The sequence below is a fragment of the Mya arenaria genome, chromosome 6 (genome assembly GCF_026914265.1).
Source record: "Mya arenaria isolate MELC-2E11 chromosome 6, ASM2691426v1".
NCBI classification, from domain to species: Eukaryota; Metazoa; Mollusca; class Bivalvia; order Myida; family Myidae; genus Mya; species Mya arenaria.
The window spans coordinates 52,712,214-52,733,365 of record NC_069127.1 but is presented as its reverse complement, the minus strand read 5'-3'; the positions used below and the strand labels follow the sequence as shown (position 1 = coordinate 52,733,365).

At 34.9% G+C, this 21,152-nt stretch overlaps 1 protein-coding gene across 4 annotated transcripts; it reads right to left on the bottom strand.

The window, feature by feature from the left end:
* Window positions 1-2,356: 2,356 nt before the first annotated feature.
* On the bottom strand, window positions 2,357-11,448 carry LOC128239335 (uncharacterized). 4 transcript variants are annotated; one of them, XM_052955947.1, is made up of 5 exons: window positions 11,281-11,448; window positions 11,035-11,068; window positions 7,078-7,986; window positions 6,587-6,838; window positions 2,357-3,484 (listed from the first exon to the last, which is right to left on the bottom strand). In XM_052955947.1, exons 3-5 carry the CDS (start codon window positions 7,970-7,972, stop codon window positions 2,625-2,627), a joined length of 2,007 nt encoding a protein of 668 aa, XP_052811907.1. In that variant the 5' UTR covers window positions 7,973-7,986; window positions 11,035-11,068; window positions 11,281-11,448; the 3' UTR covers window positions 2,357-2,624. The 4 variants fall into 4 exon arrangements, with proteins under 4 accessions (XP_052811907.1, XP_052811909.1, XP_052811906.1 ...); XM_052955949.1 differs by having other exon boundaries at window positions 7,078-7,979; XM_052955946.1 differs by lacking the exon at window positions 11,035-11,068.
* Window positions 11,449-21,152: the final 9,704 nt, after the last annotated feature.

Sequence of the window (21,152 nt, the reverse complement as noted above, 5' to 3'; positions counted from 1 at the left end):
TTAATATTATAATACACTCGCTTTATTATACCCCCACAAACGAAGTTTGAGGGTGTATATAGGAGTGAGCTTGTCAGTCGGTTGGTCTGTCGGTCGGTCGGTCTGTCTGTCGGTCAGTCGGTCTGTCGGTTTTCATGGTTTCCGGGCGATAACTCATGAGGCTGGACAGATTTGAAAATATTTTGGTACGAAGGTGTAACATCAGAAGATACAGATCAAGTTCGATATTGGGGCTGGTGGGGCCAAGGTCAAGGTCACTGTTACTAAAAATAGAAAAACAGTTTCCGGACGATAACTCATGAAAGGCTGGACAGATTTGAACATTATTTGGTACACAGGTGTAACATCAGAAGATACAGGTCAAGTTCGATATTGGGGCTGGTGGGGCCAAGGTCAAGGTCACTGTTACTAAAAAAGAAAAACGGTTTCCGGACGATAAATCATGAAAGGCTAGACGGATTTGAACAATTTTTGGTACACAGGTGTAACATCAGAAGATACAGATCAAGTTAGTGAGCTTGTCGGTCGGTCGGTTTTCATGGTTTCCGGACGATAACTCATGAAAGGCTAGACAGATTTAAAATAAATTTGGTACACAGGTGTAACATCAGAAGATACAGGTCAAGTTTGATATTTGGGCTGGTGGGGCCAAGGTCAAGGTCACTGTTATTAAAAATAGAAAAACGGTTTCCGGACGATAACTCATGAAAGGCTAAACGGATTTGAACAATTTTTGGTACACAGGTGTAAAATTAGAAGATACAGATCAAGTTCGATATTGGGACTGGTGGGGTCAAGGTCACTGTTACTAAAAATAGAAAAATGGTTTCCGGACAATAACTCATGAAAGGCTTGACAGATTTGAACATTTTTTGGTACACAGGTGTAACATCAGAAGATACAGGTCAAGTTCGATAGATCCTTCAAAAACTAAATGAGCAAATATTTACCTTAAAAGTAATTGACACTTGGAAAGATGAACAAACAAAACAAATCCAGCATGCTTCATTTGAACCAGATGCCAGTGGAATACCAGCAGAACTTAAGTATAGCATATTTGCCACAGTAGTGCTTACTACAAATATTGACCTGTCAGATGGAATTGTTAATTCGGCTACAGGAACAGTCCCGGGATTTATTCCCAGGTGGATAAGGATGCATTCAAGCCCAAATATGTACTTGTAAAATTTGATGATGATCGTGTTGGAAGAAAAGCTCGTGAATGCTCTAGATCATTATTCCAGAAGAGATCAGCTAGAGCATCAGCTAGTTTTTCTTGTCAGCAGTGTAACTTCTAAATTACTCAACAGATTTAAATAAAACAATACATGCATGATAAAAGAAGATGCAGTGTGCAGTAACCTTGGAGTTATGGCCTCTTTTCAAAGGAATGGTTTGCCATTCCTGTGTCCAGGCGGCATTTGGGGGTATTCGTCAATCATCACTCCTGTGACAGCTCTAGTTATGAGAGGTCCCTACCTTGTCTATCTACTCCCTAACAAGAACTGATTACAAATTACAATACAACATACAATTTCTCATTAGGCCACGCCCATTTTTTTATTAACCAACCATACAAAATACTTTTCAAAATTCATTCATACCAGCCCATAATGTAACCTTCTATTGTCTTTACCTTCAGAACAGAACTCATAAGCATCTAATTCACACCTTCATGTTATATGCTTTGATCTAAGGACAACTGCTTACCAAGTTTCATTCAATTAATTATGGAAGCTACAGTATGTCCAGTAATCATGAACAAGACTAGCAGATGGCTGTAACTAATATTTCAAAGACTATGAATTACTACTAAACCATAACAATATATAGTAATTAGCAACTATGATTTCCTCATGTGGACTTGTAGAGAAATGCCGATAGCACTTCACAAAGGAGATTAACCGTCTCCGTGGCTTAGTAGCTGAAGCGTCCGCCTACGGAGCGGGAGGTCGTGGGTTCGATCCCCGCGTCATACCAAAAGACGTTAAAAGTTGGTACAAGTAGCTCCCTTGCCTGGCGCTCAGCATATAAAGGGCTCGGAAAAGTGGTGTTCTCAATAATTGTTCAATCCAGGAAAGTTGTATCCCGTGTATCGGTGCTTTACACCGAGCACCTTAAAGAACCAAGAGGTCTCTTTGCAAAGAGCTAGGGTATCGCACCCGGATACCTTGTATCTCACTCTGTTTTCCAATGTCTGGATTTGACTGCGAATTGCTGTCACTTTTATCCTATGTCACTTATGGCATTTAAACACAATTTAAGTCGTTATGGCGTCACGGCGGGGTCAAGCCATAATGCAGCCAATGGGCGCGGGCAGACCTTGATAAACTCAAATAAACAAACAAACACAAAGAATATTTTTTCCTATAATAATAATAATAATAATAATAATAATAATAATAATAATAATAATAATAATAATAATAATAGGTTTAATAATAGATAATAATAATAGTAGTAAAAGTAGTGATAATATCTCTTAACAATATACTATTATAATGTTCACAACAATCACAAGAAACATACATATGCATATAAAGGAACAAACATTCTGTAGTTCTGTTGAAATGTAAGTGCATAGTTGTTAACTTGACCCCGTTGCTAATTCGAAGAAAATATGTCTACTTCAATTTTGGTGTTGTATTATACACCTTAACATAATTGTCGGCATCCCCACTTGTCCAGAGGGCAACATACATCTTGTTGTGCTGCTGACTGTAGCAGACAGAGCCTGGCGCCGCTATCCCTTCCTCCTTCCCCAGTAGCTGGGTCATCTTGCCACTGGGCAGGTCCAGGCACATTATATTGTCACTATACCAACCACAGATAATCAGCTGGTTTCTCACTGCAGTAATGCCGGATGGTCCACTTAGTGCAGGGTCCGTGTATGTTTCGAGAATGTTCAAGTTCATGTCCAGCTTAGTGATTGTGTCCTTTTCAAAGTCGGACACGTAAATGAAAGCTGTCTGATTGTCACCGACTATTTTCAAGTATCGAGGGTCTTGAAACGATTTGCTAAAAAACCAACTATTTGATACTTTCAACACTTTCAACACTTTCCCTTCCATATCAATCTCTTGAACCTCCCCGCTCTGGAATGAAATAATTAAGCTACCGTTATGGTAACCAACACCTAAACAACCATTATCCACCTTGATGTTCTTCCTTAGGATTAGTTTCCCCCGTGTCTCCAAGAACTGAATACTATGAGTAACACTTAAAGCCACCATGTCCTCAGGGATGTGACACATGCCCCATGGCACGCCTGGTACATTGACCTCGGACGTTAGACTGCTTGTCTTGAGGTCTACAATTTTCATTGTTCCATTTGAACTGTCACTCAGTAACAGCCTGTCGTCAGACAAGAGGAGAACGTCTTTCAGCAAGCAGATCTTAGTGTCAGATGGAGACTTGACTAGGATGTCTTGGGTTGATGTGAACGTTAGACTCATCATGTCTTTGCTGCATTTGTTTTGTGTTTCTTGAAATAAAACAAACAGAAACAATGTAACCATACACCGAATTAAGGTTTACACTTTGAAAAGCAAGTGTACTTTCGTTACCATGTTACAAAGGTGATATTATATTTATATGTATGATATAAATAGAATTGTATTGAAATGTCATATTACTTTGTAAACAATATCAAAGGAGTGAATGGCAATACTTATGTGTCCAAGCTATATATATATTTATTAAACCTCACTTCTATAGAACATATAGTAAAAACGCCAGGGCAATATTTTCGACTATCACCCCGCACTATCAACCTCTGCCGCACTGTCACCCTCTGACGTCATTAAATTGAAAATACGCTACAAATAAGCCGCCATGTTGGATTTATATGTGAAAAAATATGATTAATATAAAACTGGCATTGCAACCTTAAAATGCACTAATTATAAAACCTCACTTTTATAGAACAGATGAAATTGGCAATACGGTACGAATACGGGATTTACTGATAGTATTTTACTTAAAGTCTGTATCACCTGAGCGCTTTGTTTACCAGCCGACAATTCTTACCAAAATGGCAGAAAGATTCGCAGCTGTCAGTGAAAATGGTATTTTTAGTCTTTAAAATACTACAGTTTTTGTTCGGTATAATAAAATAGATATTGACTGCCTTGAGGGTGACAGTGCATATTGTCAACCTTCGGAAAACACTGTCAACCTCGGCTTCGCCTCGGTCGACAGTATTTACCTCAGGTTGACAATTAGTCTAAAATAATAGACGTGTTATACGGGATTCTTCCAATCCCTAACGTCTAAACGGGAATGTGCAAAAAACGGGGGTGTTTTAAAAAATATTGAAATTGTTTTAAGTGAAGTATTTTATGGTTGAAATTGAACATAAAGAGTTAAATTCATATTTTACCATGTGAGTGAAATGTTATTTTGCACTAAACAAGCATTTAATGCATTAAAACAAGTTGTTTACCTTTCCAATAAAACGAAAGTTGACTGACACAAATAACAATTATGCGAAGGGGAACAACTCGATACAATCGTAATAACTCGGCCTCCTCCGACAAAGCTTCGAGATAGACCTTGTTATACACTCGTAACAACTCGGCCATGTCCGAAATGTCCCGAGCGATTTAAAACTGTGCCCTGAAGCCTTGCAGGTGCCCTTCATGTATATATCGTTATGTTTTGACAGAATGAAATGAAGAAAAGCCGTCAAACTCATAATTATAAGTTGGATATTTTTTGTGTGCGTACGGAACTAATATAAAATAACATTATCTGGTAATATTTCTTGTTTTTATGATATTTTAAAAACGCTATATGCTTTAACCCGGAATCCTGATCGGAACAACTACCCACTTTTGATACTAAACAATTTGTACGTGAAGGATTTGCCATATCAAAAATCTAAAAAAAATCCGTCAACGTACAATTATTTGGACTAGTTGACAATATGCACTGTCACCCTCAAGGCAGTCAATATATATATATTTGCCATCTTACATATACTAAGGTATGATTTTCTTGTATGAATTTTTTAATGTTATTGATGAATTTATATTGTGAAGGAAACATAATTATACAATTCAGAACAAACATTTCAATGTTATTCATTAATTAATAATGTAAAAGCAAACTGATGACATATTTCGGGGTAAAATTTTGAAATACCTTTTAAATGATGATAGTAATCATAATAGGGTATGCTATATTAGTTGGTTGATTTGTGGGTTTGTATTACTTCGAGTCGCTTGTATGGAGACCATACTGCACGTTACCATAGTAAATGTGAAGTTATACTATACAACAAATCACCCAACTTACATAGTTTTTGTTGTATATTTGCATACGTAAATTAGATTACTTTTGTTTGTTAAATAATGCAATATTTTAAGCCTGGCCTTTATCACGGTTCAGGCTACGGTTCAGCCCGATTGATCGTACCTGTATTAAGCTAGGTCCGACAAGGGCATGCATGTTTCATACGAGTAATAGCGATTGCCCCAAGACACAGGTCCTTATACCAACGTGTTTGGTACGACTACTGGTAAGATTCTATACACTTGTATATTAGCCGATATATTACGGTAAGCCACGATTGCGTTTACTTCGCCTAGTTAATAGACAGTAACAACAATCACATACGAACGATCACGATGAAATTACGGTGTAAATACGACTAATCAAGTTTCCTGACGATTTATCCATACTTAAAAGCTTTTGTATATTTTATACATCAGGCTGTTTAAGCTCATGGAATAGTTTACATCTGCTTAATATGTTCCTGGTATTTGTTTATAGGTTACACATAGCCTACAACCTGCCAGAACTCCGAAACGAAATATTAAAGAAAGTTATAATGACGTTCCCCAACTGCAAGCTCTTCGAAGATATAAGACGATATATTAACGTACAGTGGTCGTAGGGAGTGCGTGGAATCCCGAACCGTTTACGTAACAGGTCGAACTAGAATGAAGGCCATTATTGACAAGTCGTACTGAATTGTCATAGAAAAGAGAAAATATCATAATCGATTACCAACGAATCGCACAGACAGCCTATATGATGGTTGCACGAATTGTACGGAGTTCCCGATTAAGCTATGAATGCACGGTTTGAAAACCCCAAACATGTATGTTAATATAATAAATATATGCATAGTGGCTAAAATAAAATCAAAATATATCGATTATAAAATGGTCGATTCAATCATAGTCCCTAAGATTTTGTAAATGTTTAAACAACAGACAGCGAAAGGCGGAGGGAATACAAACACATATTTTGATGTTTCGCACATGCCTATATTATCTGCAAGAGTTTTACTTGTGTGCATTTTTTTCTATTGATAATGCATTTAACAGGTCTTTTAAAAGGCATATAGACATGTTAGGATTATTATAAAAAATGGCCAAATATCAAGGTCGTTTTTACCTATTTAGACACTATTAAGATGAGGGGCGTTAAAGCAACTCTTTTTTCAGAGTGGTATGCAATTTTTATCATTTAAGTAAATTTGAAGTACTGATTTCTACGGAAACAAATATTACACATTGAAGACAATACAGTCAGTAGTAACATGTAAATTTAAGGTATACTTTTAGAAAGTATTTACTTTGCTTTGGTTTTGCAGATGTTTGCGATCCACTAGGATTTAAAGGTGGTTCTGGTACTGTATTTGCCGTGAACGTCTTGGTTGATTGGGTAGCCTTGATGTCGCCAATGTCTTGTATGTTGGTAGTAGTATCAGATGTAGTGGTACTCTGGTCCCTTACTGCTTGAACGTTGGAAGTAGGATCAGATGTTGTAGTATTCTTCTCGCCTTCATTTTGTGTCGTGGACCTTTTCGAATGCTCACATCTCTGGTCTATGGTTTATAAACATTGAACTACTTATTTGCATTGTATTAATTGGATATTTTAAATTCTTATTTTACATAATTATATTATATTAATTATCAATTTGCCTTTTCATTCAAAACCATGCCATTTAAAGTAGTTCAACAGTTTTAAAAATAACAAGGTACTCTAAAATGTGCAACACATTTAAATGAAAATAACTTGAGAAATCATTTATGCATAGTTTTTTGGCAACTTAAATAAATACCTAGACTTTCTGAAGTATCAATCTTTTCCAAAGTGCCAAGACCAGTCCTGGAACCCAGCAAGCTTTCAGTGGCGGGGTCGTTCCTAATCTGATACTGTTGTATCGTATTCTTCTCCTTAATCTCAGCAAGACTTGATTGCAGTCCCTCCAGCAAGTTCTTGGATATATGGGCCTCAATAAACAACTGGCTAGTGTTGTTCTCTTGGGCTGCTAATTTTGCTTTAATTTCACCGACCTGGGTCTTAAGGTTTACACATTTTGGTTTCAGTGAGTTTAGGAGTATTTCATCCATGGTTTTCATCTCGGCAATGGTTTTAATGAGTGCCTGTTCACGTTCATCAAAGTATCTGTTGATCTGATCTCGATAAGTCCTTATCTTAGCAATCTCATGTTCTCCTAGGTATTCTACGAGCTTAGTGTTTTCTTCAACAACAGATGCACAGGCATCAATGTCTTTCAGTAATTGGACAATAACCTGTTTGATGGCTTTATAGCCCTGGCCCTCTCTGAAAGCTTTAGCAATTTCAGAAATAATCTGCTGTTTACAAGATTGATGATCAAGAACTGAACAATGTCCACAGTTAAGTGTCTGATGAGTCGGACAAAAGTATTTAATACATTCTTCAGGGTGAATTTCACAAGGTTTTGTGCTCTCGTCTTTGGTTGTAAAACCACACATGGTAGTAGGCATGCTACTTTTGTCAAGAAGGGAATGGGACTTTGTTATCCTTTGTTTCTTGTGGACACTTGTGCAGTTGGAACACATAAACTCCTTGCAGACAGTGCAGTAGGCCTCGGCTGGGATAGTTTCCCCATCTTGGGAGCAGGGCTGGCAGTAGGTTACGTCCAGGGCAGAGGTATCTACCTGGAGTTTCTTGCCTGGGACTTGATCCATTGGCTGCCTTAGTGCTCATAATAGATGAAATAGAATCATGTAGTTTTACAAATTTTCACAAATGAGCTAACATAAATCAGTATAAAGTTAGATATAGAATTATGAATTTTTCATGATGGATTATCCCTTACCACGTTGCGATGAAGCTTAAATAAAGAATGGGCAATATTTAACTAACGTATTGGTTAACAAAAACAAAATAAAATAAACCTTGCGGATTCAATGTGTTTACATCTCTGTTACATGAAGTGAAAGATGATACTTCCACTTTTTCTATACAACACGATATTGTACTCTAATCAAATGTGTTCCTAGCGGTATAAAAGGGAAATATTTGGCTTGATTGTCATCAGGATTGATATTTCAACACTTAAACAGTATAGATACGCTCATGCATTTTCACAAACAGGGCATTCTTGTTTCTATAAGAATGTCAAAAGTTATTATTTCAGGATTGCATGAAATGAGTCAGATTTTGCATGTTTTAATTCAAGTCAGGTCTAGTCAATAAACTTTGACTTGACTTGACTTATGTTTAAAAGAAAACAATAAGTGTTATAAAGCTGTATAGATTTACCATGGAAACTATTAATATCAGGATTTTTTCCGAAAATTGTTCCCGAAAGATCAGCAAAAAAGCAAAACAAATATCTGCTGTCAATCAAAATTTGGGTCCGGTGCAAATACTATATTTTGTTGAACTGAACACAAATTGTTTTTTGTTGATTTTTTTAGTCAAGGGACTTAAGTTGTGTCTTAATAGCATTTTCACCCTTAAAACCACCCGGGTACCGTGCAAAAAACGACCGCACTTTGTTCCCGAAAGGTCAACAAAAAAGCTAAACATATCTGCTGTCAATCAAAATTAGGGTCAGGTGCAAATAATTTACTTCGGTAAACTAAAAGCAAATTTTGTTTTTAACAACTATCATTGGAAATGAATGTTCTATTTGAATATTGCAATGTGTAAAGGTAGCAACACATGTCTAAAATAAAGGTGTGTATATAAACACGTTTAGTACAAGATATATTAAAATAACCAATTTGTATAGTTAGAAATAAATGTTTTTGTCAGGTATGCATGAATGGTATGTTTACAAATTAATAGAAACTATATGATATAAATACAGCGGGGGTTTTAATCATCATAATGCTATTGATAAGGAGTATCAAAGACGAAAACAAGTTTGTTTTTAATATGGTTGATAAAGGGATGGAATATGGGTCTTTAAAAACTGTACATATACTGTTTACAAACTAACTGATCAGTCGTTTTGGTAAATGGGCATGCTTTATGCATATTAGGTAGGGATACTTCTGTTAGGGATGACCTAATAAATAAAGATAAACCTGAATTAAAAGTGAAAGAAGATCTCAGTTTAATTAAAAAATAAGACGCAGTCAGCAAAAAAATGAGTCTTGTGGAGTTGAATGTAAGTGATATTCTTTATTTGCGATGTTTCTTGCTTCACTTTGTGATGACATGAATCTATTCTCTCATTTAGTTATACACAGCATATTTTCTCAGCATATCACTAGGTTTAATGACGTGTTTATATATATTGACTTTAATATCTCTTCTGAGACAACGTTACATACTATTTTAAAAGTTTATTCCTTCAATCGTTAAAAATATGACTATAGGATCGAAATATTAATAGAGCCAAAGCATTAAATTTTGTAAGAGGAAAATATCAAGTGTTTGATGACGGTAAACTCTAAAGGTATGAAAAGAAAATGTTTTATTGGCCTGAATTACTTTGTATTGTGATAAGTAAAGATAGATAAATAGATAAACCCAAGGTAGTTGATATTGTAGTCTCCCTTGGGTCAACTGTTTTATTATTGACCGCTAATTGTAGGTCGGAAAGTAAGTTTAAAATACATTAGAAAGAAACACATTAGAAAGAAATATTTGAAGTTTGTTTTCTACTTTTAGTATATAACTGTACACAATTCAAGAGTAAAAAAGAGCAAAATGGATATATATATGTAAACCGCAATATGTAATATATCAGTATCTTTACTTTTACTGATACTAATTTTAAATGTAAGTTTATTACAGCTTTTAGTCCTTAGACTCAAATTTAGGCTTAAGACAGGAGATATCCATTTAATTTTGATCATTAGGTCTATGAAAGTGCATTGCACATACAATAATGTAAGTGTTCTTTACAAAAGCAAAAGGACTTTGTTACATACTTCTGATTTATTTTGTGAAGTAACTTAATTTGCGCATGCGCACTTAGCTACTCTGTGAAATGGAATTAGCAAACACAGTGTGTAATACATATTTGATTCCGGTTTGTTTATTTAACTTTTAAATCATGCAATATTTGTGAAGGAAAATTTATGGATAAGACATTAACCCAAACCAATCTTTATTCAATAACGTACATGAGGTAATGCACTGATAAGTTTTATAACTAGACGTCAATGTTATGCTGCTTACGGATTGACAGCCAGCCGTCCTTCATGAGAGTATATAAGGTGATATGAGTGTCAGCGTTCCCAGAATGTGGCGGATCCGTGGTCTAGTGGTAACACACTTGACTATCAATCCAGGGGTCGCAGGTTCGATTCCCCGTCGCAAAATTATTAATCGTCTTCCGGGAGGGACGTTAAATGGGGGTCGCGTGTGACAGTGCTATACACTGGTGCATGTTAAAGAACCAGGGTAGTTCTAACAAGGGTTACATTCTGTCAGTGCATTATGCTCCAAAAAAACAAAATGGCTAACACTCTTAACGTAGCACTCGCTGAATGGGCAAGACCCGAGTACGAGTATGAATAAACCTACACACCCACCCAGTGTCCCCTTTGTGCGTAAAGAGAAATAGGACAAAATATCAACACCTGCAGGTGCGGACATCCATATGCTTTAAATATAAAAATCATACATGTATAAGCCTATTGCGCTGCAATAGACGAATTCATATCAGTTAAATTGCATTCAAATTCCGATGAACGCAATATCTTCGAAAAACTTCTGATTCTACAAAAACGTTGCCTTCGATTGGTCAAATGAAGTTTAATAAAGGTAAGATATATAGCATACTTACAATTATAAGTTTATTCTTGATGCAATGTCCTCTTCTTTGATATAATGAGAATAGACAACATATACTATATATTTTGGTAAAGAACTGTTAATTGAGAAACCTTCCCTTATAATCAATATAAATTCAGTACGTCTCCGGGTAAACAATGGAACCAGGAAGTAAAATGTGATACACCTACACAATTTGTACTACTTAAAAAATATAAACCGAGAGGTTTACAAACAGATACTTGTTTAATGATCATACCTTTATGAAATTGTTAAAATAAATGAGCTACAGTCCACAGTTGTTTGAAAGAGGAAACACTCAAAGTAACTACACCAACATATCGCAGTTTGAGGAAATACACAAAACAAGTCTGCCTGAAGGAACATTTAAACATGCAACCAGTCAAAAGTTTGACAAAAGAAAACTAACATTCGGATCACGTCGGCTATTTTGCATCGATTATATAGACGGTTTTAAATTTCAGAATTATTTACACCTATATACGCTGTTAGAAGATCGCGTGTACATTTCAATATAGCATTTAAACTTAATGACTTTACTCTTGGGATCATAATTATTTATGCAATAATCCACTTCACTGGCAATCAATTTAAATTTCATAATACAAAATACACGATAAGACACTACAATTAATTGGCACTATTGTTTTCTTAATCACATTAACTTCTACTGATGTACAGGTATACATCCGATGTCTATTTAGAAAAATCGCCTTGGTGTTCCGAATGAGTCATTTATTGTTTTGAAATAAATTTGAAAACATGTAAGATTAGGCACAAAACGGTATCTAAAAAAGGACTTTTAATTGATTCAATTTGTTATGCCGTTTTCTGTATATATTAATATATTAATACAACTATACAGGGTTGTTTGTATTTACGGTTATTAGAGAATGATCTAAAAAACAGAATGTAAGTATGTCACCTTTAACCCATAGATTATTTTTATTGTTGCCTTTACATTGTAAACTGGAAGGTTTTAATACTATGACTACAATACCGCCGCTTTGGAGCCATTTCTGGAAATGACTTAAGTGCTCTTTAGAGAGGTTTGACGTCATCGGGGCCCTTCCTTAAACGCGCGTCATCAGTGTCACGTAACCGTGACTTCTCCGGTAGCGTAACATAAACGGCACTATAGAACGATTGTTATTGTAAAACGAACCAATGGACGTCAAAGTCGTTCAATTGACTTTAACTACCCAAGCCTCTTAATTAAAAACGATAGACATATTGTCAAATGACTTGATTTGTATAAAATTTTCTTGCTTGTATTGCTATCTAAATTGGTGGAATATAAGATTTATTTTTCTTTTAAATCAGCTAAAATGAGACCAAAATTCCAATATCCGCTTTATGCCTTAGGCCAAAAAAATAATAACTGTTTCCGGTAACATGGCGAAAAGAAACAGGGTCGGTCGGTCGGGATTTTTTTTACAGTTTCTATTGCGTGCAAAATTCTGTTACATCAAATTAATTATATTATATCTAACCTTTCATAATTAACAAAAACAGCATTGTTTAATGTCTGAAATCATTTTCCTACCTTCGACTACCGTATTTTCCTGCCAATTTTGCCCATGAAATTTGGTGTGTTTTTTTGTATACAATACTCCTTTATTAGACGCGATAGGTTTTTTAGAACAAATCCAGCACTTCAATTGTTACAAATCTATGGTGATTTCTAGCGAAACAGTAATTTATCAACTAAATTTCTTGCATTTGCTTGAAGAAAACGTCGAAATTCTCGTCAACTGTGAGCTCTCTTATGTGGAGGTAGGTAAATAATAGAACAAGTTAACGCGGATATTTACGTATCTTAACTCCACTTTGTTGATATATATATATTTATATATATGTTTAATTAATTGTTTGTTAAAACGTCATTGTTCTGATCACATGGTTGTAATAACCCATGATCTAAATAAATCTTGAAATCTTGAAATCTTGAACTATGCATAATTTATCATTATTCTCGTACCAATCAAAGTTTCATTCATATTAGTAGTAAATTCAAACATTTCGGTCATTGTTCTAACATCCACAAACGACGATTATTGATTATATTTTATTTCGATCGTATGGTATTTTCTTACCAGCCTAGACGAAATCCTGGCAATCAAATGGTATCATATGGTGTCCGACCGACAGATTTAAATACAAACCGTAGCAACGCGCCTTTGATCTTATTACCGCTCGTGCTCTGACGTCACAAATTGAACCATTTGATTTGCAGCTGACACATTCCTATAAATGTGTTGTTATAACTTTCGAAGGTTTTCAACCGTTTCCGTGGCCTACAGAGCGGGAGGTCGTGGGTTCGAACCCAGGCCTCGTCATACCGAAAGACGTTGAAAGCTGGTACAAGTAGCTCCCTTGCCTGGCGCTTTGAATTTAAAGGGTAGTGCTTGGAAAAGTGGTGTACTCAGTACTGGTTCAACCCAGGAAAGTTGTATCCCGTGTATCGGTGCTTTACACCAAGCACGTTAAAGAACCAAGGGGTCTCTTCGCAAGGAACTAGGGTATCGCACCCGGATCTCTTGTATCTCACTCTGTTTCTTCAACTAATTCAATGTCTGGATTTGACTGCGAATTGCTGCCACTTCTATCTCATGTCACTTATGGCATTTAAACACAATTTAAGTCGTGATGGCGTCACGGCGGGGTCAAGCCATAATGCAGCCTATGGGCTGATAAACTCAAATAAACAAATCGAAAGTTTTTGTTTGGATTTCAGTTGATGGGACTTAAATTAGGCGAAATAAATGACCATTGATAACTGCGGATAAATTAATGTAACGATTAATGAAATGTTAACCTCGCAGTCAAGCCTGCATGAATTCGCAAAGCCTAATCGTAAGAAGCCTGCATGATATACACAAAGCCTAATGTTAAAAAAGTAAGTTCTATCTTGGACATGGATAACACCGCGAACTATATCCTAAATATTTTCATTATAAAGACTGCAAAAATGTCTCCTAACCACGTGTTGGGACCATAAACATGCGTTTGCCAACTTGAAGATATCGGACAGGGATCGCCGGATTCCGCCATTTTGTTTACCTGTTGACAAAGCGTCTCGGTAATACATTATCCGGAATAAAAGTTTATTCTCCGTGAACAGAGACAGACAAACAACGTAAATAACGACGATATGTTTAATTTTTGATTTTCTTCTTTTATGCCTAAAAAAGATTAGGGTCGGCGAGGAAAAAATAGGGTCGGTCGGGTTACCGGAAACACAGGTATATTTATTTTGGCCTTAAGAATAACAATCCAAATCTACAGGGGAGTCATTTAATGTTTAAATTGTCAATACTTACACATCCTTGCGCTCCCTTTGATCAATGCATAAACTTTCGTATGGAATGAAATTAATGAATGTCATATGTGTAAGGCTACAGTATACTTGAGATGTTTAATAACAGTAAATTGTAAGTGCACCGATGAAATGTTCAAACAGGCGTATGAATGCACCGTTAGGTAATCCTTAATACTTTTTTGCGTTTTAGTTGGATAACTCCAGAGAAAAGTTGGACAAAGTGAGCATAATTTCAAAACAAATATACCTTAGAATAGCGGTTCATCTGTATGAAAAATATTTTATGTTTTAATCAATGATCAGATAATCATTTTGTCATTCAATATCCGTGTACTGACTATATGTGTTCATACAGGGATGAAACACAATAGTAAACCAAACCATCACGGAATCATTGCGCATTTTTAACATTTGCATGTGTGTCAGTATTTACATTAACAGTTACAATTAAGTTTAGTTTTGACTAGCAGTATTGACGTCCAAGAGTTACCAAAGAGGAAATGGGAAATGTTTACTCTCAAAATCTGACACAGCGTTGGTGTCAACCAAGAAAATTGGCTCGATAGTGATTGTCACTGTAGGTTTCATTGAATTATCTTTAGTGGCACATATCAGGTTTTATCACACGCTACCATCCAACACAATTAAATTATAATTATAAACCAAAAGTGTATGCTCTTTCTACAGAAAGGTCATACAAAGGGAGTAGAAATGGTAGCCTGAAGGTTCCCGTCAATGAGGCGATCAACCTGACTGGATTTAGGTACAACGAATTATATGACCCATTGTGTAAAGGGTTGGTACACCGAGAAAACTTTTGCCCAGGAAGCTTCGGCATTAGATGCTTTTCGAAGCGTCTTTACCATGAATTGAATACAAGTGATACAGGTATTCATATGTTTTTTATTTTAATTTTTACTTATATACTAAATGCTAATAGAGTAAAAGTAGTCTTATTGCCAAGGAGGTGTCCCTCTCTCATTAAGATGTCTCGAGGTCAAGCCCCACCATGTTAACGTTCTTTGATGTCTGAAAAAAGACACCAGTCCTGACTTCTGCCCATGAAACAGAGTTGATAGAGAGATAAGAATCAGCTAATGGCTGTCTTCAAAATCGAGCTTATAATTAATTTAGTGCATACTAATTCAAGTTATTGCGTTTTACTTCCGTGGTTTGTTACCGGAGAAAAGTAGAGACAAAAATAGAAGACAACGTGATCCGATAGAAATGTAATCTATTCTGGAATCACACGTCCACGTTTGATGACGTATCGTTGATCGAATTACGGGAACGCAGTCTAGAGTAAATGATCTTGGACTATGAGAAACTCCTGAGTCATGATTTTCTTGGTTGGGCTCGGGTAACTCTCTGAAAAGGCAACTGCAGGTTTGAGTCATTGCTTTAGTAAGAGATTGAAAGTATGTGATAGAAAAAAAATATTAAGTTATTATCCAAGCCGGGCCGGTAATCCAAACTCGAAAAAATCGGCCTTTTTATGTACTCGACAAATGGAAAATCAGGCTAGTAGCGCTGATTTTAATATACACACTACGTTAGAGTTTTTCCGGTTTGTGTTCATCAACATTGACGTATTGGATTAGCAGTAATTCGACAAAATCAAGTTTCAAAAAATATTCATTGCTTGCTATCTTATGTTGATAAAGAAACTTGGAAAAAAGAAGTTCTTAAGAAGGTACCCCTGGCGTGGATTTAACCATTGTGTGTTTTTACTTTTTATTTTCCCTCATCTTACGTTCAATATTATTTGCGAGCGTGTCGTCATTTATTTTATTTACAGTGAAAATTGTTTAATACATTTACGCTTTCGTTCAAATTCCCTACCAACACAGGGTTCACAAAGTGAAAAACATCTGTATTTATAATAGAATGTTTGAACATTGACCTAGTTAATAATCATACATTATAACATAATTGTCGGCATTCCAACCAGTGCAGACGGTAAGATACATTTTGCTCTGCTGCTGACTGTATCAGACACAGCGTAGCGACACTATCCCTTCCTTATTGTCCATTATCTGGGGTCAGCTGTCCACTGGGCAGATTCAGGCGCAGTATGTTGTTACTTTCCCAACCACGGATGGTCAAGTGGTTTCCGACTGCAGTAATGCCTGTTGGTGCTAGCAGTGCAGGGTCCTGGAATGTCTTGTTGATGGTCAGGTTCGTGTCCAGTTTGTTGATTGAATTCTTAACACGGTTTGACACATATATAGCTGCTGTCAGACCTTCACCTACGATACCAAAAAGGAGACCAAAGTAATTTTTAGCAAATAGTTGTCCGCTTGCAATTAAGGAAAGTAGGGTCGGGTCCAAATAAATTATCTTTGATTTTTTCATTTTATGCGATGTAGTTTGCCTCACAAAACTTTTCAAAAAAAATTACGTTGTTGAAAAAAAAATCATAAACGGTTCACTTAGCTAAGTCGTTTTAACTTTAAAGAGTATAACTTTAGAGTCGTTTTTTTGTTATTTTGAGATGCAATTGTACAAAAGCATGTATAAATGTTGATACCACAAATATCACAAAAAAACTCAAACAAGATTAAAAGATTTTAATAGTAATATCTCAAAGCTTTGAGTGAAACGGGGTTCTTGGTGGGCAATAATGCATATGACTGTATGATCCTAACAGAACGTTTTGAAGTCAAAACAATAAATTGAGTCAGTAGAAAAAGTCCCCATTTTGATGAAAGTAAAGATGTACGGGAAGCAACCCTTGATTGTGAAATTATATATCTTCAATGCTTGTTTACCCTTCATTAGTGCATTGAATTACAACAAGAATGTACGTATTAGTCTCCCTTTTGAAAATTGTTTCATATACTGAAAATTAATGGTGAAAGGGAGGTCAATCTTAATTAATTGACATGAAATGTTTTTTCTCTTTGGTGTGTTATTGTAAATTATACAAGACGTGATACTGTTCTGTAAATTTTCACAGTGGTGGATTAGATCAGTTCTATTTAAAAATTCTGTTTTCATTAGTTTATGTTTTGTAGGAAAATTGACCTTGGGTTTGTTTTGGGTTTATTACGGGTGTTATATAAAGAAGTAATGTGAAGTAGTTTGTCCTCCTAAATAAGTATAGATGTTTCTTCCAATACCAGTACAATTTACCCGCTGGCGAGCTATCAAGCCAAACCCTGTGGGTGACAGTCTGGCACAATGACCGGATTGGTCGAAACACGTTCCTCGGAGAAGACACGATCAACTTTGAGTCCTACACGTTTGATGACGCCACGGTATCCCCACCAGGAGAGGGTTGCTCGGGGATTTGCAAGTATGAATGTTTTTTTGAGGGCCATATTTAACATTTTTCATAGATTTTCCTTTATCCATCGAGATTATTTCTGTAGTTTCGTTGGATTGTACAAGTAATTGGCCATTATACTTAACAGAACCACTGAGACTTTCTAAGGATAATGGTAAGTATTATATCGAGCCTCTTTGTTCCTTTCATAACAGTCCTTGGACCTTTATTGTACCTAGGAGGGACTATAATCAGGTCTTGTATTCATACAACATCTTAAGGCATTTTTGAAATTAAGTCTAATGACAATATTTTTTTCATAGACAAATTAAAAGAAAAGTATTAGTGCTTTAACATGAAACTGTATATATTAAATCAAATCAATGACAATAAAATATATCTGATACTAAACATAAGACAATGACTAAAGTTAGGAATTGACTTAGGATTGTTTACGAATACCACCAGAATCCAGTATTTTTTTCCAAAGTCTTTCTTAGATATATTACCACTCCTTGATAAAAATGCTCTAAGCGGTTGATATTGAAAAATGTTAACTGCATCATCGTATCATGTAGATGTTTTCGAGACTCAGGCTCAGATAGGATCTTATTTTGATAAACGAAAAGGTGTTATGTTACAGTTAAATGACATTTATATTATATCTACAGCAATTTAGAGTATATGGAATAAAAAAAATGCAAGTCGTAATTTCTTAACTTAAGTCAATTGCTTTAACTTTTCATATTCAAATTAAAAGTAAAGTGTAAGTGTTTTGACATGAAAGTTTATATATTGGATCAAATGGATAATAATAAAGTCTATCTGATATCATAAAGCCAGTAAATGTATTAAAGGGTTAGATCGATCTAGAGGTTTAAGTGTGGTTAAAGTGTTTGTCTTGCACCCGAGAAGATATGGGTTTAAGCCCCACCAGGTTCACCTTTCTTTTACCCTCTCAAAAAAGACACCATCAATGACTTCTACCCAGAAAATGGACTTTAAAGTGATACTTATCAGCGAATAACTAAATTGTTATACAGTTTTTTTTCTTTTTACTTCAAGTACTTGTTACCAGAATAAATAGAGGCAGCAAACAGAAGACGCCGGTGATCCGTAAGGAATGTAATCCATTCTGGAATCATGCATTCACTTTCGATGACATATCATTGATCGAGCTATCTGGGACCACGAGAAACTCTCGAGCAACAATTTTCTTGGTTGGGCTCGGTTAAATCTGGGATCAGGTATGACTAAAGTTTTGAGCGCTTTTTGGGGTAAGATATTAAAGAAATGTGACTTTTTGTAATTCATATATCGGGAAGATTTTATACTTATTCTGAATTGTTGAATAGCAAGTTCCTATCCTTGTTAACAAAAAAAACTATGCCTGACTAAATATTTTTATTTGTAAATATAATATAATGAGGAAGAGTCAGGTTTTATTTATTCTATCTGATTGTAATTGTGTAATAAATTTCATGCAGGAGTCAAGGCAAGCCAGTAGATTGGATGAATGCGAGGGGTGAAGAGATGTCAATATAGCAGTAGATGCTGGACAGACCCAATTTTTGGATAGACGGGGCTCTTATACTCCGTCCAAACGTGGATAAACGCAAATCCAATGGGGAATAAATTTCCAATTTGTCATTCCACAGTGGGGTGATTGTTTATTTATTCCATTTAAATGTGGATTAATGAAAATACCAAATGGGGAGTGAATACCAAATTGTTGTACTGGTTGTTCTAAATCTGGATATAAATAACGTTGATGATTTAGAATAAATACCTTATTGGTGCTGTAAAAACTTCAAAACTTTGAATCCATAACTGTTGCTTTACACAGTTTAAATTTTGAATGGGCTTTAAAGGGGCTAGACACCAAATGATAAAATTGCAAGATTTTTTTTTGTCAAAAACGTACTAAAATTGACATCGTTTTGTACAAGGCATTAATTCTTACTTACTGATGTGTAACATTGCTTACGACACATGTATCTTTCGCTGTTTTTGCGCATTTTTTCCAATTCAAAATTTGCTACGGTTGTAAACCATGTAAATCCAAGTAAGTTTAAAATAGCATCATTATTATTATCTACATTGACAATTCTAGGCTTATTTTGAAATGCGCTGATAATATTTGCCGATTTTTAGACCATCTGGTGTCTAGCCCCTTTAAGTTACATTGAATGTTTTATAGAAATCCTAAATTGAATTGCATGAACTTGGAAATCTTTATGAAATCAAAACTGTTTCTATGGTAATCAAGCATGCATTGATCTTTGCATATTAAGAACATTTTAAAACAACATGATCTTAATTGATTTATGTTTTCTGTTTGATATTGCATAGTAGTTCATTGCTCTTCATTTTTTCAAAATTAATTAAAATGAAAATATGCAGTGCTTCTGGTTTCATACACATATTTAGAATGGAAGTTCATGTAAATGCAGGTCTTAAAAATATAGAAAATGCTCTTTCTGTAAACATATATATATGTCAAAAGAAATATAGTTAAACAGAATAAAGTTATTAAACAAAATGTAATCAAAATAATAACCAGATATATCCATTATTTTTTTCTTATAGCTGTATCATAACTACACTGCAAGTTGATTGCGTAGTAATTCGAATTAAGCAGTTAATATTAATGACTGTTTGGAAACTTAATCATTTATGCAATTATACACTTCACTGGCAATCATTTTAAACTTAGTAATACAAAATACACATTAAATACTACAGCGATTTTGTTTTTAATAATAGTATTAATCATCACTATTATTTAAATTTTACGAACTATCTTTATTGTTAAACGGGCATACATCCACAGTTGTTTTCAATGAAAAGTGGCTGGGGTGTTCCAAATGAGTGATTTCAGTATTTTGAATAAGGGTAAAATGATGCGAAAAGTACATTTAATTGATTCATTTTTTTCTTCATTAAAATATGTATAAATTATAATATAAATACACATCTAATTCAATAGATAGTGTAATTCGTTTTTTTTGTATAATCTGTAAGTAGAGTTTGGATATTTTTAAACAAAAAAATGTAAGTCTTTGACCTGAAACCCAGAGATTATTTTGATTATTGCCTTTATATTGTAATTCCAAAGATCAAAACTAATACCTAAACACTGCTCTCGTTCCATAAGTAATTTACATGTTTGTAACCACCATCTCATTTATACATTTACATTTTATAGCAATCTAATGCATTGCAATCCATTTGAAAGCTGTAGATTATAAAACTGAAGAAACTATGCTGATCAATACAGGTCATATCCATGCAAACAGTTTGATGTGTTATGTAGGAATGTTAAAGTTTAATAAACTGTTATCTGTTGTTTCGTTCGTTTATCAACATGTATGTGCTATTACATATTTGCCAGTTGATTTTCATAATGGTTGTACATATTAAAGCTTTTACTTATTGTACTTACATGTTCTTTCATATTTCAATTTGTATGTTAATAAAGTTTTCTGAAACAATTATTTCGTTTATAGTATTTAATATC